This window comes from Mizuhopecten yessoensis, unplaced genomic scaffold (assembly GCF_002113885.1).
Source record: "Mizuhopecten yessoensis strain PY_sf001 unplaced genomic scaffold, ASM211388v2 scaffold10661, whole genome shotgun sequence".
In the NCBI taxonomy this organism is placed as follows: Eukaryota; Metazoa; Mollusca; class Bivalvia; order Pectinida; family Pectinidae; genus Mizuhopecten; species Mizuhopecten yessoensis.
The window spans coordinates 32,781-49,774 of NW_018408658.1; the positions used below are offsets into that span (position 1 = coordinate 32,781).

Genomic DNA, 16,994 nt, shown 5'->3' on the forward strand with positions numbered 1-16,994 from the left:
CACCCGCTGACATATACTTTCCTTTCGATATGATATCTATACCAATAGGCAGTGATAACACATTGACCAATCACCTGTGGTCACATTGGATTATGATGTACTGTACCTGATCACCTTGTGTGATTTCAAGGCAATTAATCCCATTTCAATTAACCCAGTTCATTGTCTGTCTACCAGGTACAGCTGTATACAAGTAAATCAGTACAAAGTAATAAAAAAAACAGGAACCATACTTTGGCTGTTCATTGGCCAAGAAATGACAGCCATAGGCACAATTTCATTTCACAACAGTGTCTTTACCATCGTATACTGCTCAGTGGTCACTCTGTTAAGTTGAAAATTGGTCAGATAACAAGATACAAGATACAAGAAACTTTATTTAACGTCGCATTTATCAAAAAGAGAAACATTAGCGCTGTAGCGATATTTTTGCGACAAACATGATAAAAAAGCAAACAGAAAACAACAAAACAAGCTATACACTATCACAGAAAGCTAGCACATAATCAGCGAGTAAAACATACAATAGCATATAGTTAGATATCACAGGCAATAAGTTTAAAGTACCATACTAAAAATGATGTAAAGAGATAATAATGAAACACCTGCATATCACAGATGTGCTGCTATATATTGGAGGGTTAAAACACTTCAAGTGTAATGTACATACATGCTAATATAGCAAAAGAGTAAAAATTGACATAATATACACTAATATAGTGTAAATTAAAATAGGACGACAAGGTCTAGTAAGTAAAAGATATTGAGCTATAATGATGAAACAGGATAAGCTATACCCACCAAATATTAACACGACAGACCACGACTTATAACCGGTCAGTCATTTAAGCTCATGCCATTCAGTTTTTGAAGGCCTGGCCACCTGTATAAAACATCTCAAAGGTGAAGAAAGTCTCAAGCAATGTATTGTCTAAGAAAATATTGGACTTAAGGAAATTGTAAGAGTTGATATATTTTATACAAGCAGGGCCTTTTACAACACAAGCTAATAACCAGTCCAATGTTTAACATGAACAATATTTGGCCAGAAACATAACACAATTATACCTGTTACATAGACACAAACGCAAATATTCTTATCATAATACAGTAGGCAACCACTTGAAAACGAGGATAGCTGATAAACAGATAGACAGATTCACCAGTTGTAGTGTTAAACGTCATCCCAAGTAAAAACTTCAATTCAAAATACAGTGTATACAAATGACGGAGCTGGATTATCAGTTGTTCCAGAGTGCCCAGTGCGGACAGCACCGTGTCCGCGAGGTATACCAGCTATGGACAACATGCCTAAGTTTCTGGGTTATCGGGTAAACGGAAGAATGCCTGACAACATTGAATATTAGTCTGTTGACCAATAGCTCTATTGACAAGTTCAAATTGTTTAATTCGGTAATGTTGGAATAAGATAAAAGTCTTAGGTTAATTTACACCGGTGGGCAAATTGTTCCAAGAGAAATTACGTTAGAGAATCTGAAAAACAACATTTTTTCATAAACGTTTAAATTGATAACTGAAAAAAAGTTCGTGATCACTGTAACTATAAAATTGCAAAACTATTTGTATCTAAAAAGCAAGTATCATTAGTTGAATTAACGAATCTTCAAGCCAATAATACAATGAGCACTTTGATGTTTGACCATGAAGACTATCAGACTATTTACGATCGCGAGCCGATGTTTGACCAAAAGGGACTTTATACGTTCAGATGTCGATTTTTAACCAATAAGACTATTTACGATCGTCAGATGATGTTGGACCGTCGTGTCTGTTAACGATCAGATGCTGAAGTTTGATCACATTTCGACAATTGTTTAACAAGGTTCGGCGCCACCGACCGCTGAGCTAGTACTGCGTGTGTTCAATAGGGTACGGGAACTTCCTCACACATTGGGTGCGTCAACGTCTGTTCTAGAGTCTTTTGCGTACTCACAAGCTGAGCCCGTATCCGTGAAATCCCTTTCATGCACAAGCATGTCTATGGTCAGCGAATTATTACTTATTGTAATCTTGCAACCAGGTCAAAAATTAACGTTTGGACATTGAAACTGACATTCGTCTTCAGACCTCCTCAAGATACCGCCAAAATCATTGAAAATGGAGGCGTTTGAATATTTTTTTCCCGGAGATCAGCATGCAATCCACGATTGAGTGAGCTAATTTCACGAATACGGACCCAGTGTCCCCTACTGGCACGTGGAATCTGTTAAATGTTAATCAACATGGAGGGGTCTTGGAAAATAATGGTTCGCTTTTGATTACTCATCTTTACCCATATAATCATGTGAAAAGGCCACGCTTTTCTCGGACACCATTGCACTTTACAACATGGATTCTTCTCTTAGATAATTTCTTCTGGGGACTCAATACAAACAAAATTTATAATTGTTTTCCCATTCCTCCGAAATTATATTAAGTCATAACGATGTTGATGATTTAAAGAAGTACTGTTTTATCTAACGTGCTCTTGCAAAGGTTTCGGTGTTAAAATTGACCGGCTTGGTAATGCTAACAGAAACTTAAACTTATCATGTCATGTCAATGAGATAATGAAAAATGATGTATGTATTTGTCAAATATCTTAAATAAACGGCAGGATATGATTGGCCAGATCACAGACGTGGTATATACAGGGTGTTACACAGCCTTCTACATCGGCACCTGCTTTTATACATCTGAACCGTATTTCATATAATTTCACTTCATAGGCAATTAAGTTTACAATACAATGCCTGCAACAAATGTGTTACATTACTGTAATATACATGCAATACATCTGTAATATACATGTTATATACTACTAGTATGCTGTAATGTAAATTTAGTAAACTGTAATAGACCTGAAGTAATCTGTAATATACATGTTATATACTACTAGTATGCTGTAATATAAATTTAGTAAACTGTAATAGACCTGAAGTAAACTGTAATAGACCTGAAGTAAACTGTAATATACCTGATGAAATGTATCCGGACCCCACTTACAATATATCTATGATACGCTTGTTTTATACTTGTTATATACCTGTAATGTACCTGTAGTATACTGTATTATAAATTTAGGAAACTGTAATATAATGTAATATACCTGTAATTCACCTGGGGTACACTTACAATATATCTTCATTAGTCTTGTAACATACTTGTAAAATACCTGCTTTATACCTGTAATGCACCTGTAAAATACCCGTGATACACACCTGCAGTATACTGTAATTCATCTTTGATTTATCTGTTATGTACCTGTAATATATAAGTTATGTACATTTAATTCAAGTTGGATAAACCTGTTATTTAATACATTTATTACATATATGCAATTTTCCTTTGATTTACCTAAAACACCTATTATATACATATAGCATACATGTAAAAAACCTATAACACACATGTGACATGTAATATACCTGTATCATTCATCAAATGCACCTGTACTATACCTGTAACATACCTGTAATTAACATGTAACATACCTGTGATATACCTGTAATTAACATGTTACATACCTGTGACATACCTGTGTATAACATGTAATATACCTGTGATATATCTGTGTATACCTGTGATTCACATGTAACATACATGTGATATACCTTTAACATACATGTGATATACATGTAACACACCTGTAATTAACATGTAACAGAGATGTGATATACCTGTAAGATACATATGATATACCTTTAACACACATGTGATACACTTGTTATATACATGTAACATACATGTGATATACCTGTGTTATACATGTGATATAGCTTTAACACACATGTGATACACTTGTTATATACATGTAATATATCTGTGATATATCTGTGTATTACGTGTAATATACCTGTAATACACCTGTAAGACACGTGTGATACACTTGTAATTAACATGTAACAAACATGTGATATATCTGTGTATTACATGTAATATACCTGTGATACACCTGTGAGATACATGTGATATACCTGTAACATACATCAAACATTCCTGTAATATACCTGTAACATACCCGTAATTAACATGTAACATACCTGTGATATACCTGTGTTATACATGTGATATACCTTTAACACACATGTGATACATTTGTTATATACCTGTAAGATACATGTGATATACCTGTAAGATACATGTGATATGCCTGTAAGATACATGTGATATACCTGTAAGATACATGTGATATACCTGTAAGATACATGTGATATACCTGTAACACATGTGTAACACTTGTTATATATCTGAAAAATACCAGTAATATACCTGTAACACACATGTAATTAACATGTAACATACCTATGATATACCTGTGTTATACATGTGATATACCTTTAACACACATGTGATACACTTGTTATATACATGTAACATACATGTGATATACCTGTGTTATACATGTGATATAGCTTTAAGATACATGTGATATACCTGTGTTATACATGTGATATAGCTTTAACACACATGTGATACACTTGTTATATACATGTAATATACCTGTGATATATCTGTGTATTACGTGTAATATACCTGTAATACACCTGTAAGACACATGTGATATACCTGTAATTAACATGTAAAAAAACATGTGATATATCTGTGTATTACATGTAACATACCTGTGATACACCTGTGAGATACATGTGATATACCTGTAACATACATCAAACATTCCGGTAATATACCTGTAACATACCCGTAATTAACATGTAACATACCTGTGGTATACCTGTGTTATACATGTGATATACCTTAAACACACATGTGATACATTTGTTATATACCTGTAAGATACATGTGATATACCTGTAAGATACATGTGATATACCTGTGTTATTCATGCGATATACCTGTAAGATACATGTAATATACCTGTGATAAATCTGTGTATTACGTGTAATATACCTGTAATACACCTGTAAGATACATGTGATATACCTGTGTTATAATGTGATATAGCTTTAACACACATGTGATACACTTGTTATATACATGTAATATACCTGTGATAAATCTGTGTATTACGTGTAATATACCTGTAATACCCCTGTAAGACACATGTGATATACCTGTAAGTAACATGTAAAAAAACTTGTGATATATCTGTGTATTACATGTAACATACCTGTGATACACCTGTGAGATACATGTGATATACCTGTAACATTCATCAAACATTCCTGTAATATACCTGTAACATACCCGTAATTAACATGTAACAGACCTGTGATATACCTGTGTTATACATGGGATATACCTTTAACACACATGTGATACACCTGTTATATGCCTGAAACATACCTGTGACATATCTGTAACACATGTGCTACACTTGTTATATACCTGAAACATACCTGTGACATATCTGTAACACATGTGATACGCTTGTTATATACCTGAAACATACCTGTGACATATCTGTAACACATGTGATACACTTGTTATATAGATGTAATATACCTGTGATAAATCTGTGTATTACGTGTAATATACCTGTAATACAACTGTAAGATACATGTGATATACCTGTGTTATACATGTGATATACCTTTAACACACATGTGATACACCTGTTATATACCTGAAACATACCTGTGACATATCTGTAACACATGTGATACACTTGTTATATACCTGAAACATACCTGTAATATACCTGTAACATACCTGTAATTAACACGTAACATACCTGTGCTAAACCTGTATCATTAATCATATATACCTGTAATACATCTGTGACATATGTAATATATCTTTAACCGTCTATTATATACATGTATCTTTAACATATCGGTAATTTACTTTTAAAATATACCTGGTATATATTTATTATTTTCCTGTATTCAATTGTATGTGCCTTCATTAATTTCATGAAGCTTTTTAATGTAACATTTATAATATAAATATTTTTTAAGTTATGAAAACTGCGATATGGATTTCTCTTTCAATTCAAAATATTCACCCACAGATCAAACTTGTTGAACTCATGTGTTTGACCTACTGTATCTGATTCATTTAGTGCTAACTACTATACTCTTCCGCTGTATTTATAATAAGTTAGAAAGTTTCACACTAGAACATACATTCCTGGTAAACTGCCAACGCTCTAGTGATGATGTTGATGTAAATTTCCAGTATTTAAAATAAAACACGTACATATAAATGGAAATTCTGCTTTTGTTTTTGTCATAGTGATTATCTATAACTCTGATGACACACTGTGCTATTGATACGTAGTCTATTTTATTGTACAGACCTGGCCTTGCTAACTCTTTAACTCGTGTGGGACTGTAAAGTTACCTGTATTTAGTATACCGCCGGTCACATCATCATACATATTTATATAACAAACACTGCCGGTACACAGCACGAATCAACAAAATACGAAAACCGCGGATGTAAATTTGTTTACTAGATCGTCAAGTTTCTGAAGAGCGTCCCTTTCGCGAGGACCCGGCTGTAGGTGATCTTATCACGGTCTTCGGTTTCAGCTGCATTTGCGGTGTGTCGGATTCGTGTGGAAAGGGTTCGATCCGGACTTGTTACAGAATGGAAGCTTACACAAATGGTTTGGTTGTCCTGACCCTGCTGGCCATCTTGCGTAAGTACATGTATCGATCTTAGCTTTATCAACTTTGTGTCAGTTAAAAACATGGCGGGTGGGGCTTTCACCCAGCTTGGGTAGATAAATTATACATAGCCGGCTAGCCTTACTTAAACGCGCGCCGGGAAAGCCATATATATATTACTGCTTGTGCAACGTGGCCTAGGACATTTACCCAACAATCTACGGAATTTCTATGCTTAATGATTTATTAAGTTGTTGAATATGCTACATATTACAAAGTTATGTTCCTGGACTTTCAGTATTGTAACCGTAGAAACGCCTACCACGCCGGTATATTGGCAGATATTACATATACCTTGTATAGCTTTGCAATCGCTGTCGGTCGCTTAAAAATCCTCCATACCTATAGCGCAACCATCCGTGACTCCGGAGCTTTTAAGGCACACCTTACTAGTGTGGTGGTTCTGTCTACTGTCATACATATACGGCAATGATGATGTTGCTCCAGATTTTACTATTTAACATCGAAAAGTATATGGCAAACGGCTCTCGTTTAGTTTTGTAATAATTTTTGAGGATTGCATTGACGCTGGTTCTGTGAAAAAGATAATGAATGCGGGTCTATTGAAGCTAACTAGGCGTGGAGGGCCTGTTTGTGACACACGTATATAGTTGGCGCGATATCTGCAGACGATCTGGACGTGTACGTCACGCTACACAGCCTTAAATCGATACCAAGGTGTTGTCTCCAACCTTCATTAACTATCTCTGTCATTTTAACACAAAAAAAAACTACACTGTTACAGTGTATTCAGTAGGAGTATGTCTATGTAAGCGAGCCACCACGCGAATTCTTTACCTGCGAGGTCACCAGAGGTCAAGCGTATGGACTGGCTAACACCTGGGGCTATATCGCTAGTCAATATACTTGTTTCTACACCTTATTACTATTTTATAGGCTCTAAGTTCAAAGGAAAACCCGACCGTGTTAATGGATTGTATTGGAAGTGATCAAGCGGGACGGCTACGATCACGCGGAAATTGTATTGGTTTATATATATAGCTAATTGTCCCCAGGAAGCTGGTTAAAGACATGGCCGATCGGATACATGGCCTTCTGCAATAGTAATGCGACCGAAGCGTCAATCTGACCCCGAAGTATCAGTGTGACAAGGTCATTAGTGGGGCTCAACAACAACCAAACGCACAGGCATCTCTGATGCTTAAACATTGTACAAATAGCCTGGGCTAATTTACCGTAAGATTACACACGTACAATTTCAGCGTAACATGACACACATCCAAGTATACTTCCGTTCCAGGTGTCTAAACATGGGTCACTTATTGGCCCTAGTGTAGCTCGAGGTTCTGACTGTGCATGCCAGCTTTTAGATGTTCAGGTTTTCCCAGTAGCTAACCCTATTTGTAAGAAATGAGGTGAAAACAGGATAGTACATAATTGTTAGTTTCTGGCTAGGGGACTAAATGTGCAACCCCGCCTGGAAGAAATTCTGATGAAAGACTTTAAATTATCTTGTATTAAAACGTATTACGCAACAAGAAGGTAACCGGCGACGTTGTATCAGACTCCGATAGTAAAATTATTTTCAGTCTAGGTAATAAAGGAGGTTTTAAATTGCTACAACTCTTTCTTGTTTGGTCTTTGTGTAGCGTTTTTTATAGTCTAATAATGCAATGCTTCTCTGTAAAAATGTATGCAGAGGCTAGTCAATGATGATCATTGAAACATTTCATGACATTGCCGTAACTGTTTGGTGAAGCTTTTCTTCCTTTGCCATTTACAATGGTTGAAATTCACATAATTGAGTCGGCTTGGGTCACCCCTAGGTCCTGGAAGCGTACACGTAAATGGTACAATACTCGCTGAGTTACCGCGCAATATCTGGCGTCTCTCGCTCCGCTGAGATATCGTTTATATTCCCCTTTAACGTAACAGCGTAATAGACTGAGTTAGAGTCGACAGTCGGAATTAAGTAAGCTACAGTAATGGTTAGTGAAATGGTGCATGTCTTTGTCGTGTTTACAAATGTACTTAAGAATGCTTTCTGCAGCCGCCGCCGCCATTAGAAGGTCATGTTAAAGGTATCGATTGCTCTTCTTTGGTATTTTTTAAGATCACGTGCAATTATACGTTTCGAGTATTTTACCTGATGATTGCTGAAATTGTTTTCTTTGTAAGAATCACTTTTTCGAAATTGAAGTTTTACTGCTTGTTGGACCTCAATACTCGTTTTAAAACCCCACGGTACTAGTTTATGAATACGTCACAAGATAATAAGTGTATTGTACCAGACAAGGTCGGTGTTGAAGTTTGGTCTACGCAAACTGTCCTTTTGTTCATCACTCGCTAACATCTTACCAAGTCACTTTGTTTGGTTCAGTGACTTTTCACGCACTGTTTGCTTCATGCGCTCAAACTCGCGGGCCTCTCTTGTTGATGGTGTTCCCACCCTGTCATGCATGATGTTCGCAGATTCTTGTTATTTCCCAAGAACATGTTTTACATTGGATTCATTCAAACCAAGAACATTTACTGTATCTATAAATATATTTGGCTGTTTCATTTGTCACGCAGATCAGCACTTCGACTTGGTACCATATAAATGCCATTTTCCCCATCAGCCGGTCCGGTGGCTAGAAAGAAAATGATAATCCAATATACAACTTAATTACAAGCGAACATTTCACTAACTTGACAATATCCCGTCGATCAAGTTTCGATCAGCATTACTTACCTATAGCAATGAAAACAATATTACAATGTCGAATGATCGAATTGTTAGCAAACAAACAGACCCTTAATACTGTAATGGACAAGAAAAAGTTCATATTTGCTTAATCTGCAAGTCTGCTTTCCTCACTTTAAACGACATATTTATGAATAGGCTATAATTTCTGCCAGAGCTGAGGGCCGTTTGATGAGAAGAATAAAACTGTGGTTCGTGAAATGCTCAATTCCTTTGACATGGTTTGATGACAGTGGCTGTTTTGCATTTGTAAATCAACTTCAATTTATATGGTATTACGAGAATTACGTAGGCGGTTACAAAGGTATCTTGTAACTTCCGGTAGCCCTTATATCCCCACAACGGTTGGTTAGTCTTAGCTTTGCTTACAATGTATCGTGATCTAATTCGGGAAACGATAAGCAGTATTTCTCCGTATCTTTCTGCGTAATTGTGCTGTAAAAGATTAATTTATTGTTGCTTTCCAACTAGCATTTTATCCAGAAGGTTAGTATTGTTAGAATAGAATCGTCCATGTTGGAAAATATGATATCGAATATAAGCCAATTACAAACCGCATCAATGTCATGGAGTTGTTGATTTTGACACATTTATGAGAATATTTGGCCTTTTTTTTACGATCCTTGTTAAATGCAAATAGTATTCGAGTATTTACAAAAGAGTCTATGGTATACAAGCAACGAGGAAGGAATAAAAAAACACCCCGGCACTATACAGTAATCTATGCAGATTTACGCAATTTGTATGTATGTGAGGTCGGTAGGTATTTTTACACACCTTACAGTATCCTTATGTAGATACAGGTCGTTTGTATGTATTTGTGTAGGAATTTTGGCATACCTCTCGGTGTATGTACATATAGAGTCCATTTGTGTTATTTACGTGTGTAGGTATTATGATTTACCTTATAGTGCATGTATATGCTTGTAGGTGTGAAGATATAGTACAGGTAGATAGGGGCCATCTATGTACGTGTGTAGATATTTGACATACCTTACAGTAAGTGACGGATGGTGATTACAATTTACAACATCCTGATACACAAACTTATTACACAGAAGAAAGTCGGATGACAAATATGTATATACTGAGTCATCCCCTTTTGTACGCTGTATCTGCGAGGCCGGTGAATCTGCTACCTTATTCATTACAGTACTAAGCTTATAGTATATATATATATATATGTATTACAGGTAGCACCCACGTCGCCTCAACTATTTGTTGCTTATTTAGAATGATTTGAGAGTGCAGAACAACAATAAGGTCCGGGGACTCGATATCACTGCGCTGTAGGAGGAGCACACTCACGTTTATCAATGTCATTTTGTCCTATTCATCAATTCTCTGTCGCCGTGTTGCGCCGAGAAAAATCCTTGAAGCAATTGATCAGATACGTTAATAAGGTCTTGTTACAGTAGGGATACTGGGGACAAGTAACGCTCCGTATACGGTAATCAATATCGTTACACTCTTAATTAACAACAAAAAAGTGTAATAGGAATGGGAAAATTATCACTAGCGATAGACACAGTCCAGTCCCAGCTCTTTAAACAAGGGTCTCAACACCGAAAACGGACACAACTATATCATTGTTACAGCAGTCAGTAATGTACAATGTAATAGCCAGATCGGAATTGGACTCCTGTGCCGTCGGACTTTAGTACGGTGTTATTTTGGGGTGACATCGTAGAGATGGGTCGGGTTTCTAGGTGAAACACTTATATTTCTACTCATGAAAGGAGTTATCCCTCACCACAGTTTCCCTATAGTGTATATAATGGTATCAGTTTCCCGTTTGCATTGGAGCAGACACGGCTATCTGGCTTCTATCTATACAGACAAGCGACGTTAGAACCTCTGAGGAATTTTACTAGTATTTTAAAAGGTGCTGGGTCGCGTTCAATTATAAAAAAATACACACAACGAATTGAAAACAATCTACATGCAACATTTCCTAACACAGAAGAATGCAGACGTGTATCCATGCAACAGGACTGCTCAGTAATTACCCACAAAAATTACCGCTGTCGGCCGATCCGATGTAGGTAACGCATGGAAAACGTATGCAGTTTATCATTGATGCTCAACCCACTGCTTTAGAAAGTTAGAAGTTATCGGAGCATTCCACACACAATTTCCGTATTTTATTTATTATGTGTAATCTATTTGTCTATTTGCTGCTCTGTGAAAACGAATGTTAGCACCTGATACGTGGTCTCATGGGCATACATACATCTATGGAAAAATATCAAAATACAAAGATAACATCGTAAATCAATTAGTCGTATTGTGTAAACATTATATATAATATCGTAAAAGAATAAATAAATAGCAAAATCGTTTTTATCACGAACGCAAATCATATATTCATTATTTTGTCCCAAATAGCATGTAAAACAATTAGAGAAACACTGAAGTGTAAACAAAACCGTTATCACTAAAACAATGACACTAGCAGTACATGTAAATAAACCGACAAACATGCAGCGAGAATAGCACCAGATCTTCATAGATGCAAGGTTGTCAAACTAAGAATCGGGGTAGTGACAATTCAACAACAAGGCACATATGTAAGTAAACTGAAACAAAATAGATTGGTTTGGTTTAATTTGGTTTAACGTCCTATTAACAGCTAAGGTCATTTAATGACGTGCCTCCATGTGTGTAGTGTATGCGTGCTTGCGTGTGTGTATGTAGGAGGTAGGGTATGTTGGCGTGCTTGCCTCCTTGTGAAAGCGCGGATCATATACAACATATCACACAAGGAAACAAAATAGTCCTCATAAACATTGTGTTGTAAACTTATCAAACATTAGTCGACATCTATCATGGAATTCGTGATATTTCGTGGAATATCACATCAATTGCGACATGTTACTATCAAGCGATCGGAAAAAAGAAATATTCACGCTTATCATTAAACTGTAGAAAACCCTTTTGGAAATTTCTTAAAAATCACATTTGTCTGCAAGATGTTAATGATCAGAGTTGGAACATTAGATATAATAAGACATTGTAGTTTGAAGCTTTTTCAGGTTAACGCGTTTTGACAAAAAATAATTTCACGTATGTATATACGAAATGTTTGGTCTAGCATCAGCGGTGATCTAGACTATTTCAAATGTCACCTGCGTGGCCAGGATACTATGCTTGTTGGCACTCTTCTTGATTCTGTTAAGTTCTTTAAGGAATAAATAAAGTTCAATCGGAAAACATACATGTAGTGGCGGTCGCTTTGTGTAGTTATTTTTTAAGAAATATATTTAGAAGTCACGTGGTTTCAACACACTGTAAGGGGTGAGTGGTGTAAACATAATGGTAGCCATTGGCCAATGCTCTGTGCATTCCTGATTATGATTGGAAGATAGTTTGGATAATAGCGGTAATAAGTAGCCTCGTCAGTATTAGCTGTTGATCACTTTTGACACGGAACTGTACAATCTAACGAGATTTAAATCTCATTTCCACATAGATTAAATTACAGCAGACTGCATAATATCGTATTTAAATTACCAAGGTCACGGTAGGTGTTCTTACAAAGATGACGCGGAGCGATACCAGGTTTTGTCAGATAACGAATGTGACACGTAAGGAGACGTAATGTTCATAGTCAATCATTAGTCTTTTATATCGTACTCATCGTGATTGTATTACGTACTGGTCTGTTAGCATTTACTTCTTACCTTCCACTTATGATCAGGTCTGCATTTCAGTTATCTAGGTTGAGCGAGATCAAGAGTGGCAAAGCAACTGTTTGAATTAATATGCTTCCAGCCTTAATCATGCATATCTGTTAGTGCTAACCGCCAAGATTCTAACGACAACATTGTTGTCTAAACATAACACTGCCTGTTATCTGCCTATACGTAAGGAAATCTTTGACAATTGATATAGCTGTCGACACCAATGGAAAGCTAATGGTGACAATCCTTCTTGCATCTTTATACTGAAATCCTTTGGTGTACAAAATATACACCCTGATGCAGATTCATCTTCAACGAATTGCACATTTGTTCAAGTATAAACCGCTAAGACTTCAAACATATGGTGATACCACTCATTTCTCAGAGACATCAACGTAGCAACGATAACACTACTGAGAGATGTTTCGCTTCACTGATGTCGGCCCTATGGAAGCTACATGCTGATGTATGACTTATGCTATATGGGAATTGTAATATTTCTTCAATTAAAGGTAGACATCATTGTCAGTGAACAAACTGAATTGAGGCAATCCTTTTAATGGTTGTTTAAAGCGAGAACACACATAACATGATGCACTGCGCATGCTCGTTTTGTATGAATGATCTAAGCGGGTTATTTTGTATAGATATGACAAATCTAGACAGTTTATTTTGTAACATGTTGCACCTGAGCCGAGATATTCTGTATGATGTTGCGAAAGAGGGAGGTATTTTGAAAAAAAGATGTTACTTTGTTATTAACATGGTATTTTTTATGGATATTAAAGCTCTCGAGCGCAATTTTTGTAAAAGTTTTAAAACCTGTAATTATATATAGAGAGCTGTAGATTGGATATTTGGAAGGGATTTACAACTCTGGACAAGATATGGCCTACATTTATGTTGTAAAACAGATTTCATTGTTAAAGCTACCCATTGTCCAAATTTTCAATATGACTTAGCAAAATACATTTCAATAATGTATAAACTAGTGTATTCCTGTAATGTTGGTTGTTATATGATGGGTCCGGATTTTTCACGACTCTAACCTTAGCTACATTTATAAAACCGACACGTACATAACTTACATTATGTATAAAAGCGTTGATAATTATAACCATTTTCACGACTAACGACAGCGAGAGGGTAGTATTACTGTTAGTGACAGCATACTAATCGTCCAGCAACAGATCCGCTTAGTGTCACATCGTCCATATCTGATAACAGGCTAAAGGACACCCGAACTATTTAACATCTGTATTAATGTATCATACACTATACCTATATACCGTCCTATCTAATCTCAAGGAACTCTAAAGCGCTTAACATGCACGGGATGACAGATATATATCTTCAACACAATCAGTAAAGTGCTGGAAAAGCACATGTTACAACGTGGTCACCTGTGCTAGCCGATTTACCCCTAGTATTCAATGAGTCCCTGCCCCACTGCAAACAAAACACTTCAGAAATCTACGGTGACTGTTCGTATGTACAATACCCCTTTTCGATATAACTGTAGCCCGTCTTGTCTTGGATACTTCCGTTGGTAAGATATCCAAGCTCTTTAGAGCAACGGTAAACTGATCTGAGGTCCAGGGTTCGAAGCCATGGCCCGTATTCATGAAACCGTTCTCATGCTCAAGCATTGATTTTGTGCTCAAGCCAGCTTTCTTGTAACTCACCTAAATCATGTCAACGAACAAGGGGTCAATAATAAATATTGGAAACAGTATTCGGCTTCGAGTCTCTTCAATTTTTCTTTAAAACTTTGACAAAATAAGATTTAAAAAAAATATTTATAACAGGGACAAGAAATAATGCTTGAGCACAAAATCCGTGCTTGAGCATGATACCAGTTTCATGAATATGGGCCCTGGTCTGGTCTCACTGAATGTTTAACACTTGGAACACTGTTGATAATATTTAAAAATGTTCTTTACATATTTTTGGCAAATACTAAAATCTTAAACATGAAAAAATTAAATCAATTCAAAATCAATATTCATTTAAATTATTTGTTTGTATTTGCATTGTTTTTCAATAAATGGAGAAGTTACATCCAAAGAAGGACAAGTAGAATCCAACTTTATCATATGCCTGGTGACGTCATACTTGTGATGACGTCAGTAATCTGCTTATGACTGCCAAAGCCGCGAAACTGTCATTTGAATTCGGGAGGAGTAGGGTTTATAGTCAAGTAATGGTTACTACCACTAGTACATTTAAATCTGTTCCGATGCAGAAAGTGTCAGGTGACATGCATGCATTCATAATAGCGAGTGTAAAGTAAAGAGGTCTACGGAAGCTGGCTACTACAGATATCCGATGATTTACTATGCAACGTTTCATAAAGCTGATATCAGATAAATAACTGTTCAAGCTTTGTCTGGATACTCTGTTTATAAATCTAAGGTAAATGTGCATAAGAAGAATGCTCAAACACTGTAAGGGATTCGCTTTTGGGTGAAATATCGGTAATATCAACATCACATTATAATTTCTGGGGTCAAATCCATGGTGATACGTTTAAAAGTCACACTTGTCATAACAAAATATGTACACCTTTACCGTTGTTATCAACACACCTGTCAAACCTGGATACTATTTTGTAATGTTTTAGCACGTGGCACGTTAACGCCATATGGCGGGAGTGATCACAATTTGTCCTTCGCCATCTTGGAAGTCACCACATTAAAATATGTATTGACTAATTGTGCTTTGTGCTTCAATTAACAAAGTAGCAACAAGGAATTATAATCAAACCGGTATAATATTAATACACATCGATACGTTTAAGGATTCTCGTGGTGAGTTCCTGTGAGTTAGTCAGTGGTATGCTGACCAAAAAAGGAAAGCATGCCTGCCTCCCCTCGATAAACATTTCCATGAAATAAAATAGGCAGAGTTTTAAACTACATTAGTCGAAAAATATACGTTACATAGTATCTGAAACATAAGTCATTTTTTTCTCAATTAATCATGCTGTCCAATCTATTTTGATATTCAAATTGCTCAAACTGGAAGTCCTGTTTTCAATCCAGCCGTACGTGTATGTTCTGATAATAATCCTGAATATGTTCTAATATTATCGTATATCATGTAATATAATAATACAATTAAACCTTCGAAACAAAGTACAGTGATCGAGTATGATTCAAGAATCTGTTTATTTTCGGAACTTGTGCCGACACCCTAAAACATCCAGGATCGTATAACCGTCAGTTTGTAAACAGGCCAGGGGAGCGTGCGTGCCAGTGTTACCTGAACACCGTATGTATACAATATACCTATCAACAAAATGCACACATACGTGAATCACACTGAAAAACCACTAAAATTTTACCTTACTCTTGCAAAATTTAAATAAATAAGAGAAAAAATAGAACAGTACATAACTAGAATAAGTAAATGCCTTTGGGGGCCATCATTACCTCGTGGATATCTTATACACCTTCACCAGGTACACCTATGCGTAATGTAGAGTATCAATTACAACATTGTTGTCGATAGAAAAATGAGCCAGAAACGATATTGCATATATCTATTATGCCTGCATACCCTACATGAATGATTCTTGATAATATGTTAATATAGGCCATGTTTTATACTGTGCCAAGACTATGTACAAGTTTGTATTGTGCCTAGACTATGTACAAGTTTGTATTGTGCCTAGACTATAAACAAGTTTGTATTGTGCCCGGACTATGTACAAGTTTGTATTGTGCCAAGATTATGTACAAGTTTGTATTGTTCCCGGACTATGTACACGTTTGTTTTGTGCCGGGACTATGTACAAGTTTGTATTGTGCCCGGACTATGTACAAGTTTGTATTGTGCCCGGACTATGTACACGTTTGTATTGTACCCGGAATATGTATAAGTTTGTATTGTACCCGGACTATGTACAAGTTTGTATTGTACCCGGACTATGTACAAGTTTGTATTGTGCATAGATTATGCACAAGT

General features: G+C 36.2%; 1 protein-coding gene across 5 annotated transcripts in view; it reads left to right on the forward strand.

Annotated features, from left to right (window-relative positions):
- Nucleotides 1-6,227: 6,227 nt before the first annotated feature.
- Nucleotides 6,228-16,994, forward strand: part of LOC110461783 — a 31,642-nt gene continuing 20,875 nt past the window's right edge. For all 5 annotated transcript variants that reach the window (XM_021515444.1, XM_021515443.1, XM_021515445.1 and 2 more), the window contains exon 1: nucleotides 6,228-6,607. In XM_021515444.1, coding sequence (XP_021371119.1) covers nucleotides 6,556-6,607 — 52 coding nt within the window. In that variant the 5' untranslated portion in view covers nucleotides 6,228-6,555. The remainder of the gene's footprint in view (nucleotides 6,608-16,994) is intronic.